The sequence below is a fragment of the Lytechinus variegatus genome, chromosome 16 (genome assembly GCF_018143015.1).
Source record: "Lytechinus variegatus isolate NC3 chromosome 16, Lvar_3.0, whole genome shotgun sequence".
In the NCBI taxonomy this organism is placed as follows: domain Eukaryota; kingdom Metazoa; phylum Echinodermata; class Echinoidea; order Temnopleuroida; family Toxopneustidae; genus Lytechinus; species Lytechinus variegatus.
Window position 1 is genome coordinate 4,190,612 of NC_054755.1, and position 14,829 is coordinate 4,205,440.

The following is a 14,829-nucleotide window of genomic DNA, read 5'->3' on the forward strand; positions in this document are numbered from 1 at the left end:
GAGTTAATGCTTCAAAATAGAATAAAAATCAATTAAGGTTGGCAGTGCTGGTAAACCATTTCATAAACAATATGATATACATTTGATGCTCCCTCATTCGAATCTCTTGGGTCCACAGGCATGCTAAGTGTTGTTCTTTACCCAAATCATGCCTCACTCAACCCAGGTGTGGTGAATGGTACCCAGGAAGGCTAATTCCTTGAATACACTGAGCCTTAACAATGGCAGCTCGAGCTAAAGCTGGGGTAATGATAATAGTACACATTGGAATAGATTGTTGTATCTAGTTTAGATGATGCTATACAAATGTCTTTTATTATTATTAATACTATTATCACTTTTTGTGCCATCCTGGATAGATTATTAGAAGAACTAGAAGTCTTAGAGAAGGAGTTTGATGACACTTGGAGCGACCAAGAAGCCAGGTTAATATTCTGCCTCAAAGTCAGGAAATATGAAGAAGAATTCAAAGTGGTAAGTCTAGGTTTCCATTCTCTACCTTAAAGCTAACAAAAGTGTTAAGATATGAAATAAGAGGATGAAACCTCCACATACATGTATGCATGTAAAACCAGTGTGATTATCTACAGTACACTGTGGCAGCATTGTGATTCTGTATCTGTTATGATAACTCCTATAGGAACTCCGCAGTGCAGTTTTCTGCATTAACGCCAAGGTGGTATAACCAATTACAGAGGAAACATTTTATATCTAGGTTAATCAATCATAGTGGCTGAATTTATAGACAACATAAATTCTCTTAGAACTGCCTTTTTTGTTAAAGTGGATATGATGGCCAAGTGTCCTCACTAATCATGTTCAATTCCAAGGCTTTTACCACTAGCTTTAACCCACAGAAGGTACAGTTTCTCAATAAGAAGAATCTTTATATCCTTTGTTATCCTTATTACTTGCCGTCACACATTGCATACAGTTAGACAGATGAAAATAATGTTACCATTTCCAGTAGCCAGGGAATATTGCCTCCCCCCCCAATACTCCCAACGCCTGAAACTCTTTTGTAGATCATTGTTGATATCTACTTGCACCTTTAATTCTTTTAGCTGGAAAACTTTTCTGAGAATCTTCTAACATCCAGTTCATAGAGAAGCCATTGTCGGTTATTTAGCCAGATGTAGTAGCACAAAACAAAATATCTATCTACATCATCAGCCAGTTATGACTTTCTATTGTTTGTAATCTTGGACGTGGACCAAATTAAGGCTTCAGATCTTAAACTTGCCAAGAAACTGTCATTCTTTTCAGTTCTCTAGACAGTCTGGACTAACACCGCGTAAGTGAGGAGTCAAAGCTGAAGTTACTCCAAACAAAACTAAGAGAGATGAATTTCAATCTCACACGCCCTAATCTTACTTTCATATACAACCTATATAAAGTTGATGAAATAGAAGTAAATCATTCCTGAATAAATTTAGAATTTGATATAAAGATTGATACAATACAGAATGTATGAATTTCCTGAGTCTAGGAAACTCCCTTTGATATGATTTCTACCGCCCCCCAAAAAATGGTTTACCCTAAGAATAACTCCATTGGAATAATTCTCAAAGGGTAACTACGTCCATAGAACGTCTTTCTCAGATGAACAACCCCCCCCTTCCCTATAAAAGCATTTAATCTTATAATCATCTTGTAGTTCAAACTTGTATTACATGGATTGCAGTAGCCTTACAATGGGAAGTAGAATCAGCGTTTACTGATCAGTCATCACCCGTGGCATATACCTCTCGCATTCTCGACTGAAGTAGGGAGTTTGTCTCATTAACCATTTCGGTGAAAATTTGATAAGTACTGCCACCGCGATGATGCTGTCATGATTCCAGATTTAGATTCTTTGAACAGGTTTTTGCTGAATCACATAGGGTTGAACAAAGAAGTGGAAAGTTGTTTGGAGTGAAAAACATTTTCAGTCCCCTCCTACTGAGAACAAAGAGATTCTATGCAGGTGTACAGTATGTACATGGAGCTTGTAGGAAGCTAAATCGGTACACTTCAACCTTGTCAAATTGGCAACAGTACCAAGCATTCTTTTTTTGCTTTAGCATGGCAATACTTAGAAATTGTTTCCGGGGGGGGGGGGGGAAGATGCATGAAAATCTTAAAGAAACCTAAAAGTGAGGTAGCGAAGCGACTGAGCTTGTCATTGGGGTGCATTGGCATTTTCTGATTTACATGACTTTGTATGAAATTTAAGGATTCCGTGCACATTTTGGGCAAATATAGTAAAAAAATAAGTAAACATGAAAGTTTTTAAAATTCGCAGGGGGGGGGGGCAACCTGCCCCCCTCTCCCCTCTATGTATGTCCATGTACTTTAGTAAAAGTCGTGAATAACTTTAAAAGAAATATTTATCAGACAAGAATCTAATTAAATTGTTTGTAACAGGGCAAATTTTAATATAATAAAAAGGTTTATATTTTTAACTTGATGCCATTCTTGAACTTTTTTTTCCATGTACTGCCATTGTGGTGGAGTGGAGTTCTGTCTGTCTCTGCTCCCCAAAATATCGCTAACCACAGAGAGATTTACCAAGTGGGATATCATAACAATGTGGATGATCAGGGCATCGTTAGTCACTCTGATCACTTCCTCTCATCAATGTTCAAACATTCATTTGATACCCCTCCGCCTTCCTTTCTCATCTCTTCTTTTACCTCCATCTTTCCATCTGCATGGTATCTTTCCTCCTCACCTTCTTTGTATTAATATTTCTCTTCCTCTCCTCATCATCCTCATATATTTTTTTTCTTCATCTTCTTTCTCTTGTCGAGCTGATCACTTTATTTCTTCCACAGCCCTCCAGGGGCCCGTAACACAAAGCTCAGCAATGATCGTAGAACATTTTTCTACGATCGAATTGCATAGATTCAATCAACATTCAACATTCAATCATGTAAATCAAGTGTATGATAAATCACTAACCTTTGTGTTACGGGACCCAGACCTCCTCTATTGCTATAATGTACCTATTATAGTGGCTACCTTTCCTGTCACCCTCCACTCTCCTCCCCCCCCCAAAAAAAAAGGAAACAAGGTGGAATACGAGACTTGTATCAAAACTAATAAATAAAAGTTTTGGGTTTGGGCATCAATTCGAATTTTAATATATCATAGGAAAATTATGTTAGAAAGAAGCAAAGGAGTAGTATCCAACATTCTTATAAGTAACAATAGGTTTTCACACTTACCCCCGCCCCTCCGTCAGATATTATTTTTTTAGTTATTCAGATTGGTGTTTGTATGCAATATGCATCACATGTCAAGTCATGTGGTAGGTTCATTGATTGACATGAGCCTATCAAAATGTTGATGAACAGCACAAACTATGTGCCATATTTGAGCCTGTTGATATCAATTTTTTTCAAAGTACAAACCATAAATAGAGCCATTCACCTGTCATTCAATGCAAGTCATGTATACCCTGTCACAAGATGGAATCTTGCAAGTGCTCATATATCATGCTATATTAGGTCATTGTTAAACATATTTATAAGTCAACAGGTTAATATAAGTATTTCCAGCTAACAAAATTTGTGAAGCATCCCAGTTTGCAATCTCAAATTGCGGAGATGTACAATAATTGTGAAATAATAAAAGACATAGTATGGAATGTCCAACATTCAAGCATCCATGAAAATTATGCAGAGGTTGGTTAAATGTGTAAAGCATCCAAGATAAATACAGAAAATATACAAACATCTAACTATTCCCAATATTAAAATAAACATTAGAAATTAATGTACAGATACTGAAAATTCACATTTTGTTAATAAAGATGCAAGTTTCTAAGTGGTCAAAATAGACAGAATTTCTTGAAAATAGCTCAAAAGAAAAAAAAGATAACTACAGTGTTGTAGATAATCTAGCCAACTCTGATATAGTTCTCTATTAACATAAAAATTATTCATTCTGTCCTATGCCAGATAAAATAATCACCATTGTTTGTATCCCTTTGAGAAAAAATGGCATGAGCATGCTTTCTATAAATACAGCATTGGGTAGCATAAAGAATTTAATTAAACCCCAAAATTAAAAAATATCAAAATGCTCTGTTCTGATTGGTTGAAAATCAGGTTGTGTTTGATTTTTAGCGTTGCCTTTGATTGTAACTCCTTCAGCAATGAGGCCCCAGACAGGTTTCTAAAACTGCCCCCTCTGTTGTTCATCTTCACGAGTTCAAGAGAGAGTGTTGATATTTTCATATAATTAGACTTTTCCACCCGGCACCTGTGAAGAAAACGTGGCAATGTTGGAGGAAATTCTTGGTTTTGTTTTCTACTTGAGTATTTCATGATTATTACTCTACATAAGACCCTGGCTTGAAGTCTTATGTTTAGGTGACACTCTAAGCATGTATGGTTTGCGTACTGTACTGTTGCACATATAATGCAAAGCAGTACCCAGTAAACATGCATACATTTTGAATGTAGTTGTCACAATAATGTGAAAATGGTTTGTTTGTAAGCAACTTGTATATGTTTCGTATTGAAGGCAAACAGCATATGAGCTGGTTTTATATTGTAGAGAGCAGCAATTTGGCCCATTTAATCACAACTCAAAAAGTCAAGCACAAGTCCCAAATACGCTTTTTTGATTGGCTGAAAATCAAATTGCGTATGTTATTTAGAATTGCAATTGATTGCTAATCTTTCCGCTCTGGGCACCCTGGTTGCAATAGCTGTAATTGGACTACGTCAATCTAGAGTACGAGATTATCCCTAATCAATAAAAGAGGAAAGAAGTAATGAGCAATAAAAAAAGTTATTTTATGACCGGTGCATTTCAATGCAGCACTAAAGAACAAATCAAGCCAGCGAACAACTCTTCAAGCCTCTGTGCTATAGGGTCCATTTTCATAATAACTTGTTATAATAACAAAATAATGCACAATTTCAATAAAAATTTTACTATCGGCCAATCAAATTGATGGATTTCAGTAGCTTAAAACTGTTGTTGCAGATTTGTTATAGTATATAACTTTTATGAAATGTGCCCCCCGGTTGCCTGTGTATATGCATCTGAGCAAGTAATACTGAGCAGTATATGCAAGCCAAATAAGCTTAGTTTTGATTGTAGCATTGGAGTTTATACACATATATCACACATCATGGAGCTTTAGAACTGGTGTCATATTTGCGTATTTTTACTAGGTCAGGTATGCAGTATACACACGGTGCCTATAGAATGATTTAATTATATGAACATCCTGATTCGATGAAATATGAAACTTACCCCAAGCTCTTCGTCTGCTATAGGAATTATCTGCATTTATATATTTTTCATTTTATCGGAAAAAATTGAGCCAACAAGCCAGCGGACTAGGTCTCAGATATCAAAACATTTGGTCCCATATAGCACAAGATTATCTTCATTACTTGAATTACAATCGCTGTATCGATTCAGGTATTGATATATTACTTCAGCTGTCAATGACCTTATGATATGGGGGGGATTTCTAAAATGCTTTAGATCCACTTTATGAAGTGGTTACCCCCTTTTCATGAAAATTTAACTATGCACTTAAATGTTCAATATGAACCAATAATGATAATAGATGTAATAATAATGTAGTAAATTACCAAATATGGTTCTTTCCATTACTATGGGGCTTTAATTACTGAAAATATATATTGATTTTTCATACTAGTAATTCAAGATAAATTTATTCAAGTTTTGCAGCTGAGAAGGCTGAGTTGGCATTGAATTACAAGTGATAAATTAAATAAGATTTAAATTCCATATGCAGGAAGATGGTAACGGTTTCAATTAATGATATCAATTTCTTCTGGATATCATGTCTTATCTTTATTTTTGTGGGCAACCTGCTAAAACAGCAATAATACTTATTTATTCAACTATTTTGTTCAGTAAAGTGTATGGTATCTTGTGATCTTTTTTTTTTTCTTTGTATTTTCTCTCTCTCCAGGTATTATTACTGATTGAGAATATAACAGAGAAGATAAACTCTGAAAGCAGCATAGGAAACGCAATCGAGGAATGCAACACATTCTTAGAAAGACATTCAGAATTGGAAGAAGAAAGCAAAGTAAGAAATGCATAATTATTGCATTTTGAAAAAGAGACAATTTTTGTGTTTGATATTATATTATGATGATGGTTGTCATGGTTGTGGTGGTGGTGGTGGTGGCGGTGGTGGTGATGGTGATGATGGTGGTGGTGGCATTGATGGTGGTTGTGGTGGCAGTGATGGTGGTGGTGATTGTGTTGGTAGTGGTGATGATGGTGATGATAAGGAGGAGGAGAAGGATGATTATGATGATAATGACGATGATGATAGTAATGATGATGATGATGCTGATAAAAATGGTGGTAGTAATGATAGTAATCATCATAGTAATGCTGATGATCATGATTGTGATAATAATTTCTGAGTCATTGTATGAACCTCTACAAAAATTATTTGCATGTATATAACAATTTTATTGGACTCATGAATAAAAAATAATGCTTGTTACAAACAAACTCTAGTGTAACCAAGGTGTTACAATAAAGGGAGTGATACATGAAAAATTTAGTCAGTGATATTTCACTAATTTGTCTCGGCCAACCAGATGCTAGGATTTGCAGGAGCTTGTAACAATAATTTAAATCATTGTACCTTTGTTTTATAAAATACTCCCTATAGCCAAGTATCCTTTTCTTTGTGACTCATTGTCCTCTTGTTTCATTGTCTCGACCCATAGGAGGCCTTCGACAGGTCAGAACAGCTGACCCTGACTGGAGAGGAATTGATGAAAAATGAGAAGTTCCCCATGGAGGCGGCCAGCATCGGGCCAAAGTGCACCGAGCTGGACAGCAGAACCTCCAACCTTCAGGAGAACCTTGTAAACCGACGAACCATGCTGGAGAGATCACTTGAGCTCCATCAAAGGATACAAAAGGTGAGTAGGATGAAGGAAAGCAGTGACCTGTATTTGGATTCAGGGTTTAATTAAAAGTTATGCTTTAAATATGTAAAGCAATTTTGTGACACAAATCTATAAAAAAAGCTATAATAAGAAGACAAAGAAGAAAACGAAGAGAAGGAGGAGGAAGGAAGGGGGAGAAGGAGGAAGTGGAGAAGGAGGAAGAGGAGAAGGAAGAAGAGAAGGAGGAAGAAGGAGAAAGGAGAAAGAAGAGGAGAAGGAGGAGGGGGGGGGAGAAGAGGGAATATGTGAGGAGGAGGGGAATATGTATGAACAAAATTTTGGTAATGAGAATAGATACCACAGTATAATGAGAAGAAGTGAAGAGAACAAGGATGAGCTTCAAAAGGTATTTAAAGGACAAGTCCACCCCAACAAAAACTTGATTTGAATAAAAAGAGAAAAATTCAACAAGCATAACACTGAAAATTTCATCAAAATCGGATGTAAAATAAGAAAGTTATGGCATTTTAAAGTTTTGCTTATTTCAACAAAATAGTTATATGAACGAGCCAGTTACATCCAAATGAGAGAGTTGATGACATCACTCACTCACTATTTCTTTTGTATTTTATTATATGAAATATTGTTATTTTCTCGTCATTGTCATGTGAAATGAAGTTTCATTCCTCCCTGAACACGTGGAATTCCATTATTTTAACATTTTGTGCTTCAGGCAAGGAGGTCCTAATCGTCAAATTCGTAAAAATTGAAATATTTTATAATTCAAACAATAAAAAACAAAAGAAATAGTGAGTGAGTGACATCATCGACTCTCTCATTTGGATGTAACTGGCTCGTTCATATAACTATTTTGTTGAAAATAAGCGAAACTTTGAAATGTCATAACTTTCTTATTTTACATCCGATTTTGATGAAATTTTCAGTGTTATGCTTGTTGAATTTTTCTCTTTTTATTCAAATCAAGTTTTGTTGGGGTGGACTTGTCCTTTAAATACCTTTTGAAGCTCATCCTTGTTCTCTTCACTTCTTCTCATTATACTGTGGTATCTATTCTCATTACCAAAATTTTGTTCATACATATTCCCCTCCTCCTCACATATTCCCTCTTCTCCCCCCCCCCTCCTCCTTCTCTTCTTTCTCCTCTTCTTTCTCCTTTCTCCTTCTCTTCTTCCTTCTCCTCTTCCTCCTTCTCCACTTCCTCCTTCTCCCCTTCCTTCCTCCTCCTTCTCTTCGTTTTCTTCTTTGTCTTCTTATTATAGCTTTTTTTATAGATTTGTGTTTTTGTGATTTTGATGAAATTTTCAGCATTGTGCTTGTCTGATTTTTCTCTATTGATTCAAATCAACATTTTTCTGAGGTGGACTTGACCTTTAAAGACATGAAGCTCTTTCAGCACATGTGCAGAAAGCAGAATGTTCAGAATCCTAATACAAGAACCGACAAACTCTACCATCGCCTGTTAACAGTCGAGAAGGAAATCGGAAAAATCAGAAGTTCGGATGTGACCAGGATATCATTAAATGAATTGGTCCCAAACAAATGTCAGAAACGTGTCTGTATGTTTTTCACCAAATTACACATTTGGAAAAAATATTGGAAGGACACAATTCATTTCCTTGCGTTTCTCATTCGTCTCAACGTGAAGAGGAAAGAAAGTGACAGGTTGAAATAGGACTTGATGGTGTACAGTGGGTTATAGTAAAGGTCCAGTATAATTTTCCCTGTATCATTGTAAAATTTTGTGTGTATGATGAACCATTTCCATCCATTTCCTGTTTAGTCTGGACGTTCTCGTCCTGTCTTTACCCCCCTTCCCCCACCCTTCACTGTATTCATCACTTTACCCTTACGCCCTCCCCCTTTCTATCTCTTTACCCCCCCCCCCTCCCTTTCTCCTCCCTTCCTCCTTTCTCTCTTTAATTTACCCCCTTTTCCCCCTCCCCCTTCTATCTTTCTTATCCCCCCCTTCCCTTCTCCTTCCTGTCTCTCTGCCTCTTCCCCCTTCTCTATCTTTACCCCCTTCATCTTCATATCTTTACCCCCTCTTTACCTCTTCATTCCACTTCAAGTTTATCTCCTTACCCCCTCTCCCTTTGCTCTTTGTCTCTGTTTTTCTTTACTCCAATGCAATGTTTGCTGCCAGGCTAGCAAAACTTTAATTAAAAAAAAAGGAAAATTATCAGCGGAGTGAACAAAATGAGCCCCAAAACATAGCTACCCCAATGCTTTATCTTTAGGACAGTCTTACTTCTGACATTGCATTCTAGCTCTCTTTTTCAGATTAAAACAAAAACTAAGATTAGGCCAAAACATCACACGATTGATTGTCAATTCATCTAAAAAAATTTGGATTTTTCCCAAAATTTGTGATAAGGTGTATATATTTTTCTTATCAAATCATCCCTGTCAACATTATCTCTCCTACCTCTCTTTCCGCTTTGATCTGTTGCTAGTCACATTTTTAGTTTTGCTTCTCGCTTTATTGCGCTGCATTTCTTTGTGTACCCCTATCTCTTCTCTGTCTGTCTTTTGTCATTGTGACCCCCTTGCTGCCCCTACTTAAATCTAACCCAGAGATTAGACCTCCAAATAATCTAAAATTGTAAAGGATTTCCCAATTAACCTTTTGACAAGTGAGTGAGCATTTATCAAAATTAGTATATATACTAAAATATTTGAACACCTGGGACATGTTACTTTGAAATATGATATTAGATATGTGGATAATCATCTGGAGAAGGAGGATGCATTTGATTACCACATGTGACATTTATTTATTTTTTCTTTAAAATAAAGTTTCCATTTGTAAAAAAAAATGTAGAAACCTAATTTGAGAGAACTTTTTGTATGGACTTACATGAAGGATTATAGCCAAATAGTTTTCAAATAAACACCTTTGTCTTCAACAATAAACAAAATATTGAAAATGATAAATGTCCATTGTACTGTCTGAAAATGGAATTGGAAGGGAATCTAAGAACAAATATGGACATGTTTTCATTTAATTTTCTCAAATTCAGAAGGGATGAATTTAGGAGCAAATATGTTTGGGGGTTCTGAAATACAAATTAATACTGTTTACAGTTGGTACCTTTCCTATGCCATTCATAATGTCAGAAATAAAGTTAGTCTCGGAAGGATTATTCTTTGAAGTAGTAATTAGGAATTGACTTTGTCCTCTCTATATGGTTTCATGAAGTTCACTGAACTTTTTACTATTATTTCCAACTGCAGTTTTCAGAAATATCAATGCAAAAGCCAATTTTGACAGATCATATGAACAATGAAGGAACCATTCTTGAAGACATTGCAGCTTGACTAAAATGCCAACAAATAAAAAGAGTTAACTGTTCTTATAGCATTGTGATTCATTCATCAAGTAGGTAGGAGATAGAGTACATGTATCTAGTATTAGGTCCCTAGGAAAAACTCTATGAATTCCAAGCCTTGAGGACTTACTGGTCGACATTGTTGTGCAAAAGTGCACAAGCAGAGAGGCAAAGTAATAAGCCTAAGTGGTTACAAATTATATTAATTAAAATCCAGTCATAACAGCCCCTCAACCTTGTATGAGGAAATAGATAGAGGTAAGGAATGCATTTCGGGGGAAGGAATTAGCACCTGTAATTGGTATCCAGTTGCCCCCCTGTACGAACCCTTCCTGGTGTTTGTCCCCCATGGCCTGGTTTAAGGCAGGTTGTCTGCTGGCTGCCTGCTGCCAATTTGACCACCGGTGGCAACACTCCAATGCCCTTTTTACACAGGATTTTCTTAACCCCGGACTATCGCTAACCCCGTACTATCCTTAACCCCGTACTATTTTTTTTCCTTTTCACACATGCCAAATTGTTATTGCTAACCCCAGATAAGGAATGCTTGCTTTTTACACACGAAACTCGCTAACCCCGGACTAGTGGTTTTTGTCGATCATTCGTAGTACAAGTGCTTCACTCGCAATTTCCTTAACCCCGTACTATTTAAGCTTAGCCCACTTTCGTTTTACACATGCGATCTTAACCCCGTACTATTGCTCTTAGCACCGCAATTGGTGGGATAACCCTGCTTTTTTGCAGGGCCAAATAATCCCGTACTATAGGTGGGGTTAGCCCACTTTGCAAAAACGCTGTGTAAAACGAAAGTGGGCTAAGCTTAACCCCGTACTATAGGTGGGGCTAAATTGCCATTTAGCCCCACCAATAGTACGGGGTTAAGGAAATTTTAGCCTGTCTAAAAAGGGTACAACAGTCCAAACTATTTAATGCTATTACTAACTTTGAAGGGGGTCTGGCCAATTTTCGAGAAAAACAGAAATTTGCAAATAAACAGGGGTGAAGCAAGACAGGTACATGTACCATCAATCACAATTTTGTTTTTATTTACAGATCAATTTTACTTTCAGCAAGAAAGATTTCCATGCATTTTATACAATAAGGCTGGCTATTCAATGAATATTTAAACAAGAGATTCAGATTGAAGAATCATTACTTTGATATTTCAAGTAAATCTTTATTTTTTGAGTATATGTTTTATAAGTGGTAAATAATGTAAGAATTTTAGTTATATTAGTAGTCTTCTGGATCTATGTAAGGTGTACATGTATCTATATCTCTTTCTTTTTTGCAATTTTGTAATATATATTCACATTTATTTACAGTTTATAATACAGTTATTTTGACATTTGTTATCTGTATTTGAACAACTGCTAAATCTGTGAGCATACGGCCTTACTCTTCTCTTTATGGAAAGATAAAGTCACATTGGAATGCATATTTTTTTTGCTTCCAGAGCATCAGAGTGACAGATAAAGAGATGAAGATTTTTTTAAACGCTTCCTCTGTTGAAATTGTCAAATCCTTACTAAAAACTCACCTTTTCTAAACACTAGCATAGGTTTTTATTTTTTTTAAATGGATTCATTGTTGACTTTAGTCAGCCCACCTGTGAGTTTTGAATCACCCTTATAAAGCGCCCTATAAATGCTAGCATTATTGTTATTATTATTATTATTAAATGGATATCATGTGAGTGTGATTCACATCAATCGCATTGAGATGCTTTCCTTTTCCTTCTGTTTATTACATCTTGTTGAAGGATGTCTTATGTAAGATGTAGCAACCCTATCCTTCTACTACATGATTATGTACATTAATGTATCCTGCACTTCATCCTCTTTCCTTAACTTCAACATCTGTCTGTCTCTTTGTATTGCATGCTTCTTTTCATCCCTTTCCCTTCTTTCTCCACTTATATATAAAAGAAAATGTAAGTATATTAACTGCATATACATAATGTGCTGCAAAAGCTCTCTAATCATTCTCCATACTCCCTAAATAAATTATTTGTATCCTGTTTATAGTTTATTAATGAATTAATACTTAATGTTTAAATTTTGGGGGAAGTTTCTTCAATATTCATGGAGCTGCTGCTGTTATATCACTCATTCCTGTAATTTTTGCTCAAGGATTAATTTTTTTTATTGAAATTGATGACATTTAAAGGATGATTCATCTAGATTTTATTTATCAATCTATAGTAAACTTCATCTTTATTCTTACATCACATCACTGTGCTCCTCTTACTATGTAATCTCTTTCTCAGATATATCTACTCTCTCCCTTTCCCTTTTTCCCCTTTTCTCTCTCTCTCCATTTTACTCCTTTTCTCTATTTATCTGTTATGTTTCCTCTGATTTTCACTCTTTTTTTTCAGACTGACATGTGAGCTTCTCATTTTCTATTATATATATCTGTATACCTCTTCATTTCATCTGTATCATATCCCTTTTTGTTTCGTTTGTGGGGGGGGGGGGAATGAATAACCGAGTCTTTGTTAACTTTTCGTTGACTTTTTTCAAAGGGACATGTGAGCTCTTCATTTCTTGTTCGAATATATCTGTATACCTCTTCATTTCATCTGTATAATATCCCTTTTTGCTTTGTTTGTGGGGGAATGAATATATCTGTATACCTCTTCATTTCATCTGTATAATATCCCTTTTTGTTTTGTTTGTGGGGGGAATGAATAACCGAAAGAGTCTTCGTTAACTTTGTTTCCTCGTGAGTAATGAGAGAATTAACTGACCCCCTTCTCCGGCCATCACACTCACTCCCTCTCTCCTTTTCTCTCCCCTCTCTCTCTCCCTCTCTCTCTCCCTCTCTCTCTCTGCCCCTTCCCCGTCCCAGGCCGATGATTGGTGCAGCGACGGCATGAAGCTTCTAGCCTCGCAGGAAATGGATCAGTCCCAGTCCAAAGAGGGAGCCGAGAAGTACTTGCGCCAGATCGACGAGGAACTGACCAGGTTTCGGGAGCTCAAACTCAGCGACCCTCGTGAGTTTCGTCAGATGTTTGCCGACATACTCACGATAGAGGGAAAGGTAAGCTACAAACTCTTAAACTTCGAAGTTTCTGATTTTTTTTTATTAGATGCTATCATCATTACAGCTGGCTGTGTGCTTTTCGATAAGCATCTAGGGGACTTACAGCTTTGAACCATACACATAGGACCTTATACTTGTGGATTATTGCAGTGACAAAGGATATTGGTACATCAGGTTTATTGTAAGTTCTGATGCTAAGACATCTGGGTACCAGTGAGCTCCGCATCCCTCATCTGTTCTGTCGGTAACGTTATATTACGCTTTTTCACTTGCTAGCATCATATTATTGTTCTGGGCTTTGGAAAGGCATGTCCTATTTGATGCCGGATATGACTCCAAATTTCCCAGCTTAAGTCCAATAACTTCAAATTTTGATAATTTCTAGGTTAAAAGATAGTGAATGCTCGTTGTCAATTTTATTTGGTTTTAATTTCACTCAGTCGATGAACATTTTTTCAAGCATACACACTCCAATTTCAGAGGTTTCATAACAATAAACCCAGATTTGCTGTGAATATTGAGCAGTTTGAATTCTAGATTTTAGATTTAAAATGTTTTATTTTAAAGTATTTTACAATTCAAATCTAAATCCTGTGATTGAATGGGTACTATTCACAGCTGATCTGAATTTTTTTGAAAACCTTTGAAAGTTAGTGTGTATAAAATGTTCTCTTCAAACGTTCAATTGTTTATATGACTTTGTAATCTTAGTGAATCCCAAAATAAAAAAACAGTCTTCTTATAATCTGAATACTTTTATATTGCATATTATATATCTGCTTTTTAGTATTCATATTTATGTACTTGTACCAACTTGTCATATGGAATGCAGTTTAAATCATTTTGTTAGCAATATTCCCCTTGAAACATTTGTAGCAGTATTTTTGTTCAGGTTTTGCTTACTCTTTTAAATTTGTGTGTCATCCACAATGTGTTGCATGCCTTGTTGTTCTATTTCCAAGATGTTGCATTAAAATATATCTTTTAAGTTGATATTCAAACCCTTTGGCCCATGTTCTGAAGTCAGAATTAACTTAAACTCAGGTTTAAAGTTGTAGTTTAAGTAGGGACGCCAAAAGTATCAGCATTTTTATTAAGTTGTATGTTTCTTGTGTTTACTGTGCTCTTTCCTTATTCATCAATGCTGAAGATAATCATCTATTTATACTTCCTAGACAATCATAAATGATTTGAGAGCCAAGTGAGCTGAAGTATGATATCTCTTCTATTGGTGATTTATGTAACAATTGGCTATCCATACTTAGACCACAACTTTAAACATGAGTTGCTAGCAGAATATGGGCCTTTATATCTTATACTTCAATGTGCCCAATCACTTTGTGCTATTGTAACAGTCTCCCCCTACCATTCCCAGGCCAACTATATATCTACCAGAAAGTTACTTGACAGGATATAAAATTATATTTTGAAGTGAATATTCAATTATTTTGAAAGTCTGTTCTCTGTTACACAATTAGAAAACATAAATTGCAAACAATTGTATTTTATCATACAATCAATATTAATTTACAGATTGATTG

The 14,829-nt window shown here is 35.8% G+C and overlaps 1 protein-coding gene across 11 annotated transcripts in view; it reads left to right on the forward strand.

Moving 5' to 3' along the window:
• Positions 1-14,829, forward strand: part of LOC121429483 (guanine nucleotide exchange factor DBS-like) — a 114,868-nt gene that overhangs the window by 70,800 nt on the left and 29,239 nt on the right. For all 11 annotated transcript variants that reach the window (XR_005971939.1, XM_041626508.1, XM_041626516.1 and 8 more), the window contains 4 exons: positions 360-474; positions 5,948-6,067; positions 6,726-6,923; positions 13,094-13,285. Coding sequence is in view for 10 of the 11 variants with exons in the window: in XM_041626508.1 (XP_041482442.1) it covers positions 360-474; positions 5,948-6,067; positions 6,726-6,923; positions 13,094-13,285 (625 nt within the window). In the remaining variant the exon portion in view is untranslated. The remainder of the gene's footprint in view (positions 1-359; positions 475-5,947; positions 6,068-6,725; positions 6,924-13,093; positions 13,286-14,829) is intronic.